General features: G+C 34.2%; 1 protein-coding gene across 2 annotated transcripts in view; it reads left to right on the top strand.

Moving 5' to 3' along the window:
* The window catches only part of TMTC2 (transmembrane O-mannosyltransferase targeting cadherins 2), a 398,246-nt gene that overhangs the window by 270,407 nt on the left and 112,817 nt on the right, over positions 1–15,022 (top strand). For both annotated transcript variants that reach the window (XM_022552427.3, XM_089921080.1), the window contains one exon: positions 10,122–10,243. In XM_022552427.3, the coding sequence (XP_022408135.1) occupies positions 10,122–10,243 (122 nt within the window). The remainder of the gene's footprint in view (positions 1–10,121; positions 10,244–15,022) is intronic.

Genomic DNA, 15,022 nt, shown 5'->3' on the forward strand with positions numbered 1-15,022 from the left:
GAATTTTTAAATTTTTGATATATCTTAGTAATTAACATTAATATAAAAATTTATAATATAAAATATATTATTCATTACATATTATAGAGACATATTGCTTGATCCAGGAATACATATGAAATGTAATCCTAAGAAGATGTGTATAAAACTGAAAATGCTTTTATTATTCTATTCTGATGTCTTCCTGCAAATATTTATATCCTATTTCTCTGAATACTATTATTTTCATTAATTCTTTCCAAGCTAGTATAACATTTACTCATTCTTTTTTCTTTTTTCTGGTGTAAGCTTTGGGTTTTTCTAAACACAATTTAGAAATTCCTTGCATATATTTTTAGTATTCCCTAAATATTTCAGTTGTATTAAGCCGTTTTATTTTATTGCATTGTAATTCTCTTGACGACAGTATTATATTTTTTGGGAGCGGATCATCACCTCCAACATACACAGGGACACACAGACACACAGACACAGTCTCACTTTCTCTTTTTTTGGAAAATCTGAACATTTTATGGGATTGTCTCCAACATTTGTTGATTGATTGCTCCTGGTGATTTATTTCCTTGAAAACATAAAGGAAATTGATTAGCCTAGAGAACTTCAGGATCCCCAGTTGCAAAAAGAGACAGTAACATAGGCTCCTGGCTATTTTCCAAGTTAAATTTTGATGGTACATCAGATGTTTCCGGTATATAACACTAGGTATTAGGAACCTTTTTAACTTTCACTGAAGTTTAACCTCTTTCTTCATGATTTGTGTTTTTACTTAATGAAACACATTTTCATTTTTTTCCCCTGCATTTCCTCTCTTTGCTTTAAAACTACCCTTTCTGACTTCAAGCGTTTCCCCTTAAGTTTGGTGCTGTAAGGACTTGCTAAAGAATTATGTATTGAACCTATTCATAACCCTCAGTTTAAGACTTGGATTATATTTCATTTACTTCCAATCACTCCGCCCCAAAGGAAGAAGTTATAATTGTTAAAGTCTGTTGTCAGATACTAAGTAGCCTTCCTAATTTCTGTAATCATTTTAATTTTTGTCTTTGTCTTTGCCTGCTCTGTTCACTACCTCTTAAGGATTTCCAATCAGGACTAATATATCTAAGGTAACTGGACTCTGTCATCTTTATGATACCATAAGGCTGAGGAAGATATTAGGATGGAAATACAAAAGATTCACAAAATTTGACAGCCAATAGTTACAGCAAGTTTATGACATAAATAAATAAAGGCCAGACTCCCTAATGTTTCTATGTTAATGCTAATACTGTGAAGTAAAAAGTGAGAATTAAAATCACAGCAAGTTAAACTCTTGACATAATAGGCTCCTGATGTCATGTGGTTCTGTCCGACCTATAGATTCTAGAAAAAGAAGTTACTTGGAAATTTTTCTTCAGTGACATACTAGGCAAAAATGTAACATCTAAATTCAAGTTGATACATAATGTGATCAATTATTTCTCAGATATTTATCAAGGCTCTGTGGAGCCACTTCTGAACTTAGGTTGGAGGACAGATAAAGAGATGAAGTGTTTTCTCTCGGGCTCTACACATCTCATAGTCTAATTTAAGATCAGGAAGATTATAATTGGTGAGGTAAGTCCTATAGATACATTAAAAGGATGGGGGACAGACAGGAGTTGGAATAAATGAAGAATTGAGTATAATTTTAAATAGGAAAAGTCAGTTTTGTAAAAACTGCCATCTTTAATTGATCCCTGGATTATAGTTCAATAGCAATAAACATCTCAAAAATTTATCAAAAATTTGACAAAATCATTCTAAAGTTTATCTGGTAGACTTAACAGGAAAATAGAACCAAGAAGGTTTAGAGAAGAATAATGGGTGAGACTTGCTGTACTTGATATTAAAATATTAGTATCAATAGAAGCTACAGTAATTAGAGCAGTGTTGTCCTGGCATAAAAACAGAAAATCTGCCTAGTAGGACAGAATGGAGACCCCAGAAACAGATCAAAATTTACTAAATCTTTATAGATAATAGATGTGGAATTAAATATGATGGAGGGAAGGGAGTTTTTATAAAAGCTGATCTGGGAGAATTGATTAAATGTTTGGAAACAATAAAATTAGATATCTGCCTCACACCATATGGTAAAATGTATTTCATGTAGAATAAGTAGCTAATTTTAATAACAAAACTATATAAGTAGAAGAGAATATATGTCCCTATAATGGAGAATAATTTTGTGCAAAATAGACAGTGATTAAACTGCAAAGGAAAAGTCAACTTGATTTGCATATGTAAAAATTAAAATAGTCTGAAATGAAAAGCTATTACCATCTTTTGCCTATTATAGGGAAAAGATAAATGTCTTAATTAAAAATGGTTTAAAAAATGGTTTAAAACCATTAAACAGTGACCCACAATTTTAAAAAATTGCTGGTTAAAATTTTATTTAAAAAAATTTGTGAAAATATATGCATTTTCATTAGTTCAAGAATTCTATATATGTATTCTAAGATAATAAGATAAAAATTTTTTTAAAAAGGTAATTACAAAGAAGGATGATAATTGCTGAAGTAGGTGTAGTACCTGCAAAAAAATTGGGAGGGGAATTTGAATACACAAAAAATTGATCTTGAATGAGAAAATATAATTTTGGAAAATTTATCATACTTTTTAATATAGTTTTAAAATGCTAGAAGGAACCTAAATATTTAAAACTAGCAAAATATTTTACTTAAAATTGATTTTTTTCAAAATATAAAATAAATTCTGGAAAAACACCAAAACTTTACCAATCACTATGAGTGATGGGATTCATCTGATTTAATAAAATTATTATCTTTCAGATTTTCTACAATGAGTAGATATGTTAGTAATTAGATAATAAATATAAATATTAAAAAAATGAAAGGATTAATCAGGACTTGGGCTAGTCAATCTTGAGTAGATCATCTAGAAAATCCATGAATATGACAGTTCCTTTTTAAACTAACTAGGATATTGTCACTGGTTTATGAAATGACTGTAAATTCCTGGACAGTGATGAATCTACAAATGATTATATAATTTAGGGGATTAAGGAGTTATTTAGTCTTAGCCCCTCATTTTGTGGATGATAAACGAAGGTCTTGTCAAATAACCTGTTTGTCTATAACCATACAAAGTTTTAATGGAAAAGTAAGAATTAGAAACCCAGACATCTAATTACTCTTTTGGTATATAATTCATAATTCTGTGCTACATCATAATTATAAATAATTTCAACAGGTAGATGGACAAACCAAGTTAATCAATCAATTAATTAAAATGTGTTTATTTCATTTTAAAATTATGTGGCAAAATTAGTTCCTAAGGAAAGAATTAAAAGTAACATATAAAAAAAATCATAAACTTGAAGATGGGTAAAGTGCTCATTAAAAGAAAAATGACCAGCACAGAAAAACACTACTTATAAAAACCATCAATATAAGACTTCCCTGGTGGCACATTGGTTAAGAATCCGCCTGCCAATGCAGGGGACACGGCTTCAAGCCCTGGTCCAGGAAGATCCCACATGCCGCGGAGCAGCTAAGCCTGTGCGCCACAACTACTGAAGCCCGCACGCCTAAAGCCCGTGCTCTGCAACAAGAGAAGCCACCACAGTGAGAAGACCGCGCACCACAACGAAGAGTAGACCCCGCTCACCGCAACTAGAGAAAGCCCGCGCACAGCAACGAAGACCCAATGCAGCCAAAATAAAGAAAACAAAATAAACCTGATATCTTAAATGGAATAGAAGCATTTCTTAAAAATGGAATGATTACGTTAGTGACCAGCCAAGTCCTTAAGCTGGGAGAGCTTAGAAATTAGACAGATTACCATAGAATGCCTGACCTTCAGGCAAAGTATCCTAAAACACTTGCAATATTGACAATCAGATGCTTTCACCATATCAGCAGCAGAAAGCCTGCTAGAAATCATGTAGGGCTATTTTCTGAATGCTCCTATTCTTTACAGGCCAGAAAAACGCTATAACCTACGTGAGCCCTTTTACAAAGTTAGCATTTCTCCCCAGTGTGCTGGTGTCACTGTATTTTACAAACATTCTTCTGAAACTTTTAGAACTTCTCAACTTACAGCTAGGCACATGCAATTCAGTGTTGTTCACACCTTTTGCACTCATGTTCCATTGTTCACTGTGATTTTGCTCGTAACCACTTACCATCTGTTTTATTATTTACCTGATAATTTTCTTCATTCTAAAACATATCTATGAAATCACATTTTTAAACACAGATTAAATGTAATTTATGAGTACTAAATTTAAAAAAATTTTTTGTGTTTCATGTGCACCTAAAAATCAAACTTTGGAAAATACTGATAAATATATTTCTCTCAGAAGATTGTAAGTACCATGAAGGCAGGAATGAATGATACCTCATTAGCCTTTAGGTTTACCATCATATGCATTATCCATGTTGGCTAACCTAAATTGATATGAAAGATATGCATTTAAGAAATTTTTTTTTTTTTGCCTGAGACATGTGGCATGCGGGATCTTAGTTCCCTGACCAGGGATCGAACCTCTGCCCCCTGCATTGGGAGCGTGGAGTCTTAACCACTGGACCACCAGGGAAGTCCCTATTTAAGCATTTTTAAAAAGAGATTTAACAATTACTGTAAGAATTGAGAAGGGGGTGATTACTTTTGGTACATGTGGTCAAAAAAATTTTAAGTTGGGGAGGAGGGATAGATTGGGAGTTTGGGATTGACATGTACACATTGCTTTATTTAAAATAGATAACCAACAAGGACCTACTGTATAGCACAGGGAACTCTGCGCAATATTCTGTAATAACCTAAATGGGAAAAGAATTCAAAAAAGAATAGATACATGTATATGTATAACTGAATCACTTTGCTGTACACCTGAAACTAACACAACATTGTTAATCAACTATACTCCAATATCAAATAAAAATTAGGGCTTCCCTGGTGGCGCAGTGGTTGAGAGTACGCCTGCCGATGCAGGGGACACAGGTTCGTGCCCCAGTCCAGGAAGATCCCACATGCCGCGGAGCGGCTGTGCCCGTGAGCCATGGCTGCTGAGCCTGCACGTCTGGAGCCTGTGCTCCGCAACGGGAGAGGCCACAACAGTGAGAGGCCCGCGTACCGCAAAAAAAATTAAAAAATTTAAAAAAATAGGGAATTTGGAGGGTGGAGGAATTGCATAAGGTGGTCAAAAGATACAAACTTCCAGTTATAAGACAAAGACGTACTAGGGATGTAATGTACAACATGATGACTGTGGTTTACACTGCTATATGATGTATTTGATTAGGGAGTACATCCTCAAAGTTCTCATAACAGGGAAAAAAGCATTATTTTGTATCCATCTGACATGATGGGTATTAACTAACCTTACTGTGGTAATCATTTCACAATATATATGTCAAGTCATAATGCTGTACACCTTAAACTTTTACAGTGCTGTATGCCACTTATATATCTAAATGAAGCTGAAAAAAAATAGGGAATCTAAACTGAATCTTAACATAGAAATATATTCTCTTGAGCAAGGACAGGAGAAACAAAAGGTAACACTAGCAGATAGGGGTAGTATATACCCCTACATGCTCTATTCTTTATCTGGTAGCTGGAGCTGTCCAGTAACTTGAAACATGAAAATTAGTGAGATCTGGACTCTTACATCATCAATAATCCAGCTTTCTTTCCTTTAAGGAGTTAGTCTTTGCCTGGATTATTTAGATTCAGGGCTTTTTAGGGAGGAAGAGTGACATTATTTGTTCTACATCTGAAACTGGTTTATATCTGCCCGAAGCCAGCCTGGAGACATCGAAATCCCTTTTGTCTGTGAGTGAATTGGAAATAAATCTGGGTGATGAACCTGATCACTACATCATCACACTGCAGATCTTTGAATTCTTACGAAAGTACCTCTATTATGTCATTTTTGTGTGTGTGTATGTAGGGTGAGAAAGAAAAATAGTCATCATTGCTTCTTTCCTCCTGGGTAGTATAAACATTTTTTTTCTATTATTGTAAGTTAAGAAGAATTATAGTACCAGAGAAGATGACTTAACTCTCCTCCCTCTACCCCATTCCCGATCAAGTATCTTCATTCCCTTTCTTATTGAATTTACTGAACTTTCTTTTCCTGTGGCCATTTCCTTAATGGAATTTTTATGATTTTAATATTTTAATCAAGCTTGAAGGATCACATGTATACCATTCTCTCCTAACTGAATCCACTGATGGCACTTTTTGCAGTTATTTTATCCCTTCTCTAATTATTTTTTTATAGTATTTGGACAGAGTGGAATAGTAGAAAGAAAAAGAGAGAATTCAATCTGAATCCTGAACCTGTCATTTGCTTGTTTTTGAACACTGAGCAAGTTGGTTAAGCTCAATAACCCATAGTCACTTCGTTTGTAAGATGAGACCAATACTAATTAGAGTGTAGGAATAATGTAAAAAGTATAAAGATAATGGGGGGGGAGTGGGATGGAGGCCCAAGAGAGAGGGGATATATGTATACATACAGCTGATTCACTTCATTGTACAGCAGAAACTAACAGAACACTGTAAAGCAACTATACTCCAAAAAATATATATATATAATACTTTAGTAGGTATTCAATAAGTAATAAACTTTATATAGTAGGTAGCTTGATGCATTGGCAAAAAGTATGGGCTTTCGAGGCATTCACACCTTTTAAGATAGGATTGTTAACTGTTCAAGTGACTTATTATTCCTGTACCTTCCTCCACATTCACAAATGAGTGTTCTAACCCCTTGTATGAATTAGAAATGAGAAATATGAGGCTCCTACCTTGGCAGTGCCAGGTAAATAGCAAGTACTTGGGCTTGTATTGTTTGTTGCCTGAATCTTTATTGAGTTGCCTTTTAAACACATTTAAATTCATCCATGATCATTTTCTTGCATTTTAGGTTTTGCATCTTGATTTTATTACTTTTATGGGCTGTTTTGTGTTAAGGTTAACCTTAGGACTAAAGTACATCTTATATGCTACATATTTCCATCTTAATAATTGAATAAAGTATGAGGCAGAAACGTTTTTAAAGGTCAACCATGGATTATTATTGCTCTTCCTTATTCCTTTAATTCAATAGAGAAGCCCAAGGCAAAGTGAAATGAACTTGATGGCCAGTGTATCATAAGCTAGAAAACAATTTTCCGTGAGTGAGGCAGAGTATAATTTTCACCTGAGCTGGAGACTTGGAAAGTTTGTGATTGTTCACTACCAACAGGTTAGCAATGCACTGAGGTCAGGTCGTCCTGGGTTTGAATTGCAGTTTTACCACGTTCTACATTTAGTGTTTCAGTTTTACCACATTCCACATTTAGTCACAAAGTGTTTGATTTAGCCACTGTGCTTTTCAATTTTCTTATCTGTAAAATCCAGGTAATTAAGGATGTTCCGTAATTTAAAAAATGAGATACATAAGCAACTAATGTAGAGATTGAAAATATGTTTCATCTCATAAACCTAATTTGAAAAGTTAGTACTGGCTGAATGAGGGTGATGCGTTAAGGCCCCTTGTGGGGCTAAGTGAGAAAACATTCTGTGTGCCCAAAGGTATAGAGTGGGAGGAGTGGCTGCATGTAAGTCAGACATTTGCTCCCTATAGCTTGCTACCCTATTTTGTAATAAACATTCAATGAATGTTATTGTCAATGTTATTACTGAGATGCACTGAATGGTTACATGAAGTTTTTCTAAGTTGTAATGAATAGTACCTAAGTAAGCTAGTTATTTACATTTTTCATATACTTGCCAAGATGCATTATGGCATTATATTTCTTATTTGTGGTCCTTTGGTATTTCCCCACCTCACAAGCTTTACAACTTAATAAGTTGCTTATGAGTTCTTACTGAACAAAATAGTTCAACCTAAGTAGTTAGCAAATTAATAATATTTCATTTCAAAATGGGTTTTAATCATGATAGATTTCTGACTTGGAAAAAAATAGTGCACTTTCTGAAATGATTTTTAAAAAATCAGACACTTAAATATAAAGATATGAATCTCGAAAGCACTCTGGAATTGGGGTTCTCATGCACTCTCTTTCTGTACAGGTAGCTTACCTGTTACTATTCTACAAGTTAGTTGAATTTTTGATAAATGAAAAGTAGAAGCCATATTAAATGCAATGATTGTAGAACTTCTAAAAAGTGATCTATGAGCACTTGAAGACCCAAAGTAGAATTTCAGGTGAATTCCAAACAGAACCTATAATGCAGACCCATCTTTCAGCTCTAACTCTGAAATTAGTATGTGTTTTCTTCTGGCTTTAGTTTCCCTTTTAGAGATAAATAGTTGGATTTGGTTTATCATTAATTGCTTTACAATTTTTAATATTCAGGATTGTGCATCTTTTCTGTTATATAAATCATATCTAGTATCGTTTTAGTATGAAGAAGTGGTTCACTCTCCCTAAGGAAAATTACTATTTGTTTTGTTTGGAAATATTTATTAGTTCAACATGCCAAAAAGAAAATTTATGACATTGTTTCACTTATTAGGAGATATTATAATTAAAAAATATAATTATCGCAGAAACGTAAAAAAATTTTTAAATCCATGCCTAATCCTACCACTCTAACAACTATGAATATTTTGTATATTTTATTCTAGTTTTTGGTCTTTGCTTCAGGATTTCTTGCATCTCACCCTGAGCATTTGATTAAATCTAACCAAATTCTTCTTAAATGCGAACACATTTTAAGCTTTAGGAAAAAAATATTTTTTTGAGCTATCATTTTTATGATAATATAGTTTATTGACTTTTCTCAGAACTAGAAGCACATAGATGTGTGTGAGTGGTACCTACATTTTTGTGCATGTTACATATAATTTGTCACCAATATTTTTACTAACCGGTCAAGCAAAGGGCACTCAAAAGGTCAGGAGACGCAAATCAATTCAATTCATCAGACATATTTCTATTGACAATGCTGTGCTAATGCAAAAAGAATTTGATTAAAATAAAAGGAAGCTAGCTCTTCCTTTGAAGCAAAGATGTACAACCAGTGTGGGTAACACATTTAGGAAAAGCCTCTGATTATTCCTCTAAATGGAAAAAGCCATCATAATTATGATTAGTTAAGCTATAAAAATCTGCTTGAAAAATAATGCAGGTCACCAGTCTGTTGCCTGGTCTCAGAAATTAAGTAGCTTCAACATTTGCAGTGTTTATTATAACTATAATATTTAACTTAAATACACAAATCATCTTAAAATATACTTTTACCATCAGGTGAATATTCTTCCATACTATGAGCATAGAAGGGAGAGGGGGATGATAATAAGCGGGCAACTGATACACTTTTGGCTTTATTTCCAATTTTTTTCTCTTGCTTGGCTGTTAGTGAAATGCTGTTTGGTGGGCAAAGTTTGTGTAATTTGAAAGTAACAGCTGATGGCTGAAAGGCCTTAGACTAGCTTTGCACATGGTGATGGGCGTGCTAAATAACTGTCATATATTCACTGGATTTTCCAAAGGAAACTGGTTAATTTTATTTACTCATTAAAATACAAAATGCAAATAATTTCTGAAAAAAACTAAAATCTAGCACCAATGCTTAAACCCAAATATTTTTAACTCCTTCATTTAATCTTACTTTTCTCAACAAGGTTGTCAACCTTAGAGGGTAGGACCTTGAACTTCTGTTGTCTAGGTCCTGCATAATACTCTCCAATTAGTAGTTATTCTGTAAATACTTGAGTGTCTGAAGGAATGAATGAATGTGAATAAAAAAGAACAAATGATTGTACATAAGAAAGACCCAACCTTAAAAATAAAAAAAGAAATGATGACAAAGCACATATTCTTGGGAGTTAGATGTTTCTAAGTTAAAAAAAAAAAATCAAAAAAAAAAGTCAAACCTTTATCATGTACTACATTTTTGACTTTTAGGCATTTCACTTAATTTCTCCAAACACAAGTTTTCTCATCTGTGAAATAGACATGATGGTGACTTTTGGGGAATCAAATGAGGTAACGGATGAGAGTACTTGCCACAGAATCTGAAAATGTGTGGAATATAAACAGGATGATGTGATCTGTTGCAAATGTTCTTGGAAAGCTGTATCCTCATACTGATTTTCGTGATTCTCTTGCCAGGTGAAGCATACATGCGACTAAGCAAGCTCCCTGAAGCAGAGCATTGGTATATGGAATCACTGAGATCCAAGACCGACCACATCCCTGCTCATCTCACCTATGGGAAACTGCTTGCTCTAACAGTGAGTAGCTCCCTTTCTCACCCTTTAGAAACTGGTTCTGCCTGTGCAGACTGAGGCAGATAGGGTTTGAGGTAGTGGTTCCTGGCCAGTTAACCCAGATTGTTAGGATTTAATGATGATAATACTAAGTTAGAACTCTGTACAGAAAAATATAGAAAAATGCATTCCTTTGGCTATGGGGTTTGCCATAGATAAAATATGATATGTATCCTTGATGTAACTTAATTGAAATGTATAAATGGAGAACTCCAAATATGTGATTATATAATGAACTTGTCAAAATAACAATATTTCTTTAACGACTATGTTCTCCAAGCCAGTGTTAACCCCAGATTGGCTATAATGTGGAATTAAGTCTGATTCTTTCCAAAAAGCCAGCATTATATAAGATAACTGCGTGTTGTGTGTCCATCACTGTCACCTAGAATTCCTACTAATTGGAAATCATTCTGTAAGAGAAGTGGAGCCATCATTTGGCCACCCATATGTGACAAGCTCTCTTGGCCACATTTCTGTGAAAGTGATATTATTCGAAGCATAAGAAATTGTTGATATTCTACCTTTGTGACTTACAAAAACTGTAATTTTATGTGCCTCAAAGCAATGTTAATGTTTTTATTTTATACAATCAGGAATTGTTCAAAATATTTAAGTAACTTTTCACCCAGCTAATAAATGGTACAACTAGCCTCAATCCTAATATGAATCTCTTATCTGTGTTATTTTAGTTATATCCCTTAATCTGTCTCCAATATTACTAAAAATAAATGAACACTAGCAAAACGTAGAGCAAATGGTCAGGAAAGTGATTGCTAAGTGAATTCGTAGAAGCGTGTCTTATAATTATTTTAAAATAATAACATTTTTATTTCCCACAGAAGATGATAAGCTAAACACTTAAAAGTATTATGTATCCATTCTAAGATACCACTAAAATGTTACTAAAGAGATTATATAGGCAGACTAAGTAACCAGAAAACATCCCACTAAAAAATAATCTAGATATGCCTAATGAACTACAACAGATATGCTCTTAATGCATGGCTGAGCTCAAGGTGTAGAAAGAGAATTTCCCAGGGGTGGAAATGAAGCAATAACTAAACACCGGAACAGTAAACAGTAGGCTGTTCCTACAGCTGATTTGGGATAGTTTACCAGTTGCAACAACCCATGGGAAGGAGCTTACTGTTTGTTTTCCTTCTTGTTCGAATAAGAGACAAAACCTTGGACCAACAGAAAGCCAGGAATTAGATGCCTAAATAAAGCAGGAAAGTTCATATCCTCAGTGAAAGGATAATGTAGAAAAAGTTCACATACTGATACAAGAGGGCAGCATGAAAGTTTGCCTGTCTCAGCATGGAATCTGAAATCTTTGCAGAGAATTTCTCACTATCATCCTCCCTTTACCAGGCTTTGGGTTTTCGAATTTACTTTGCTTGAATGATCAGGGAATTCCTAGGCCAAGAAATTAAAGTCAGTCCACTAAAATCTCTAGCTGAAGACGTTACTGAAGGTGTCCTCTGAAAGAACACAGTTAAATCTAGAAGGAGTTACTAAGTGGGGAGCAAAAAGACTGGTGAACAAAGAAATGGTGATTATGTGGGTAAATCAGAATAAACTTCTACTCAATAAAACCATTGAGAAGGAATAACCTCACAGGAACAATCAGAATGGGAGGGGAGATGAAATTTAAGCTGATTTTTGGAAGTCAGAAAGTAGAAAGAGGCATTACAACTGATTCGTCAGAACAGAGTAAACCATCATCTAAAGGGAGTTTGGAACGGGATAACAATGAGAAGAAAGCTGGAGAGACTCAAGATGTGGCGGCAGCTGGCACAGAAGAGAGTGAGTTAAGGAGTATAAAATAGGGTAATCAGTTCTAACTTACATATGTGGCAGTCAAGTTTCTCCCCATGTGCACAGTGCTAGCCAGCAGGCACTCACCTCCAAGTGGGGAAGGGATGCTCACAGTGGTGGAGCAGTTGGGTGAGAGAGCTCCATGACTCAGGAACAGCTTGCCCAGTCAAAGGTGGAATGCAGAGGGGACTGAAAAGAGGATTGACTGAATGTTTTCCAGTGGGATACTCAGATTGTCAGTACCGCTCCCCTGCCACCCACAGAACACAAGCTACACAAAGTTCATTACCCCTCAGCAACGCATATACACACACCTCCCCTCCCAAGAAATGGTTGCATTTTTATCTGGAGAAACTGAATCACTGTAGGGAAAAGATTTCCATATACCTACCTTTGGAGGTCCCTGAAAATGAGTAGCTCCCAAACCAGACAAACAAAAGTGACTCCAGTCTAGAAAGCATACTTATGCCTAAGGAGTTCATTCAGCTTTTATTACTTTTAAATAACAATGGGCAACCAAGGACCATCAGTCATATTAGGAAAGCCTCAAATGTAAAAGATTGGAACTGAAACAAATGATTAGCAAAAGGAAACTGAAGGAAACAAAAGAAAAAAAATCCTTAGAGATGGTAATATAGCATTTTGTGAAGTGCAGGATGCCATAAAAAATAAATAATGAAAAAACAAGAAAGAGCTTTTAGAAGTTAAAAAAAAATGATGGCAAAACAATTTTCATTTGAAGTATAAGAAAATAAAGGTGAGTAAATGTTTTCATACCTAAACATAAAGATGAAGAAAAAATATATGAAAGAAGAAATTATGAAATAAATTAATATGGGGGCTCCAAAAAAGAAAGAACAGAGTAAGGGAAAGAACATTACTTAGAATTGGAGGGTATAAGTTGCCGTTTTGGCTATCTATAGGATCATAATATGTCTAGTTTAATCAGTTAGAAAAAAATTATTTTATCTTATGAAAACCTGTTCCATTTCCTATTCTGATAGACTGATAATTCACACAGCTCCATATAAAAATGGAATTCATATATAACTTGGGCCTCAACTACTGTATTTGAGATGACCTTACAGAATTCAAATGGAAACATTTTTAATTAGATTGAGAAATGGCCACCTTCAAAGAATCTAAAAGTTTCAAATGCCTGATTTACCTCCCTGCCAAAAAAATCATTTAGAAAAAAAAAAAAAAACCGAATGCTTAAATGTACTTAATTTTGAATATACCTAGATTGTGACACTAGTTTGGATATAGAAACTACGTGTCTTTTAAAATTTTTTTTCCTTCTTCTTTACACGCCTGAATTATTTAAGTTTCCTGTACCAAAAATAAGGTTTTCCAGGCTGCTTTATTTTTCAGAAGGTATTTTTAAAAACAAGATTTAACAGTTTTAATTTACTGAAACATGTGGAAGGAAGGGAAGGAAAGACATGTATTACAATCAAATTTTAATCCCTCCCCCCCCCAATCAAGAGAACTTTCATAGTTTCCGACTTGCTGATTAGATGAAATACAAATCCTATTATGGAATGGCTTAAACTCAAAGTGCCAAAAACTCCACAACCATCCTTAACAGTCTCTTTTTGAATTATGAGATTTGGCAAATTTCTGATCCCAGTGGATTGCTTTTGTCTAATTTTGGGTTTCTTGGCCTGATAATATGCCATTGACTTAACATGGAATTGGCAAGGTAGAAAACGCCACACATTTGACTTCTGAACGCTTTAAATATAAAATATTATGAAATGGAATTGGCTATTACTCTCAAGGGAAGAAGAATAGAAATGGAATTGTGTTTTTACTGTTCCATCAAAACTGACCAAAGGCAAAATATGTAAAACTGACGTGCAACAAAATTAGACTTAGACTATAGAGTAGGACTTCATATAAAGAATTATATTTTTCTGAGACAAATTAGACAAAAAATTGATTATTGGTGCTTTTATTATAGCCAGTGGAATGATTCACTCAAAGCATTTTTGTACGAAATTTTCTTTAAGAATTTGTAGTATTTATAGTATTTAGAAAACTTCAAAAAGATTTGGAATTTCCCAGAATGCTCTGACAAATTCCATAGATCAAATCCTTTTTTATTTCTTTGGCAAAAATGTCCCTTTCCTCTCTCTACCTGTTCAAATTTTATTTCCTCTGTGAAGTCTTGCCTGAGTCTTTCAAGCAATTATTTTTTTCCTTTCTCTGTGCTTCCACGGCACTGGTTTCAGTATCTCTATAATAGCAGATTTTAGATTGAATGGCAGACATAAATCTATGTCTTTTGACCCTGGACATGGGACAGGGACTAAGTCTTAACTTTTCTTTTTATATCTTTAGTATATGGCTTTCAGTATCTTGATAACTATCCCTGTACCCTCCTTTTGCATTTCCCTTGTTAAGTTACATAAGGGCTGGGCATAGGTCATTTTTCCCCCCCAGTTTTATTTAGATATAATTGACATATAGTACTGTATAAGTGAAAGGTATACAGGGTGCCTGACTTTTGAATATTTCTGTTTCCCTAGCCTGATTCTCATGTCCTCATTAGTCCCTTCATTTTGTCAACACATGTATTGAGATTTGTTAATCCATGCTAGGCATCACTCTAATTCCCAATGATATATACTGAATAAATGAATGAGAGTGGCATGATTGTAGAGTGGATACAGTGTAATCTTCTAAGACCCTGGAAGGGGAGGTGGTCACAAGAGGACTGTACATCTTTTGAGTGCCTGTGATTGATATATGTTATTTCATGAAGCTTTACAACGAGTACTGTCCTCTTTTTATAAATGAGGAAACTGAACTTCAAAGATGTAAGGAATGTCCCCAAGAAATAAGCTACTAAATAGTAGAATTGGATACATCCTCAAGGATTTCTGAATTAGCATCATTAATTTTCATTCTATATTA

The sequence above is a fragment of the Delphinapterus leucas genome, chromosome 11 (genome assembly GCF_059928025.1).
Source record: "Delphinapterus leucas isolate spDelLeu-1000000601 "Yukka" chromosome 11, BTC_Dleu_Yukka2, whole genome shotgun sequence".
In the NCBI taxonomy this organism is placed as follows: Eukaryota; Metazoa; Chordata; class Mammalia; order Artiodactyla; family Monodontidae; genus Delphinapterus; species Delphinapterus leucas.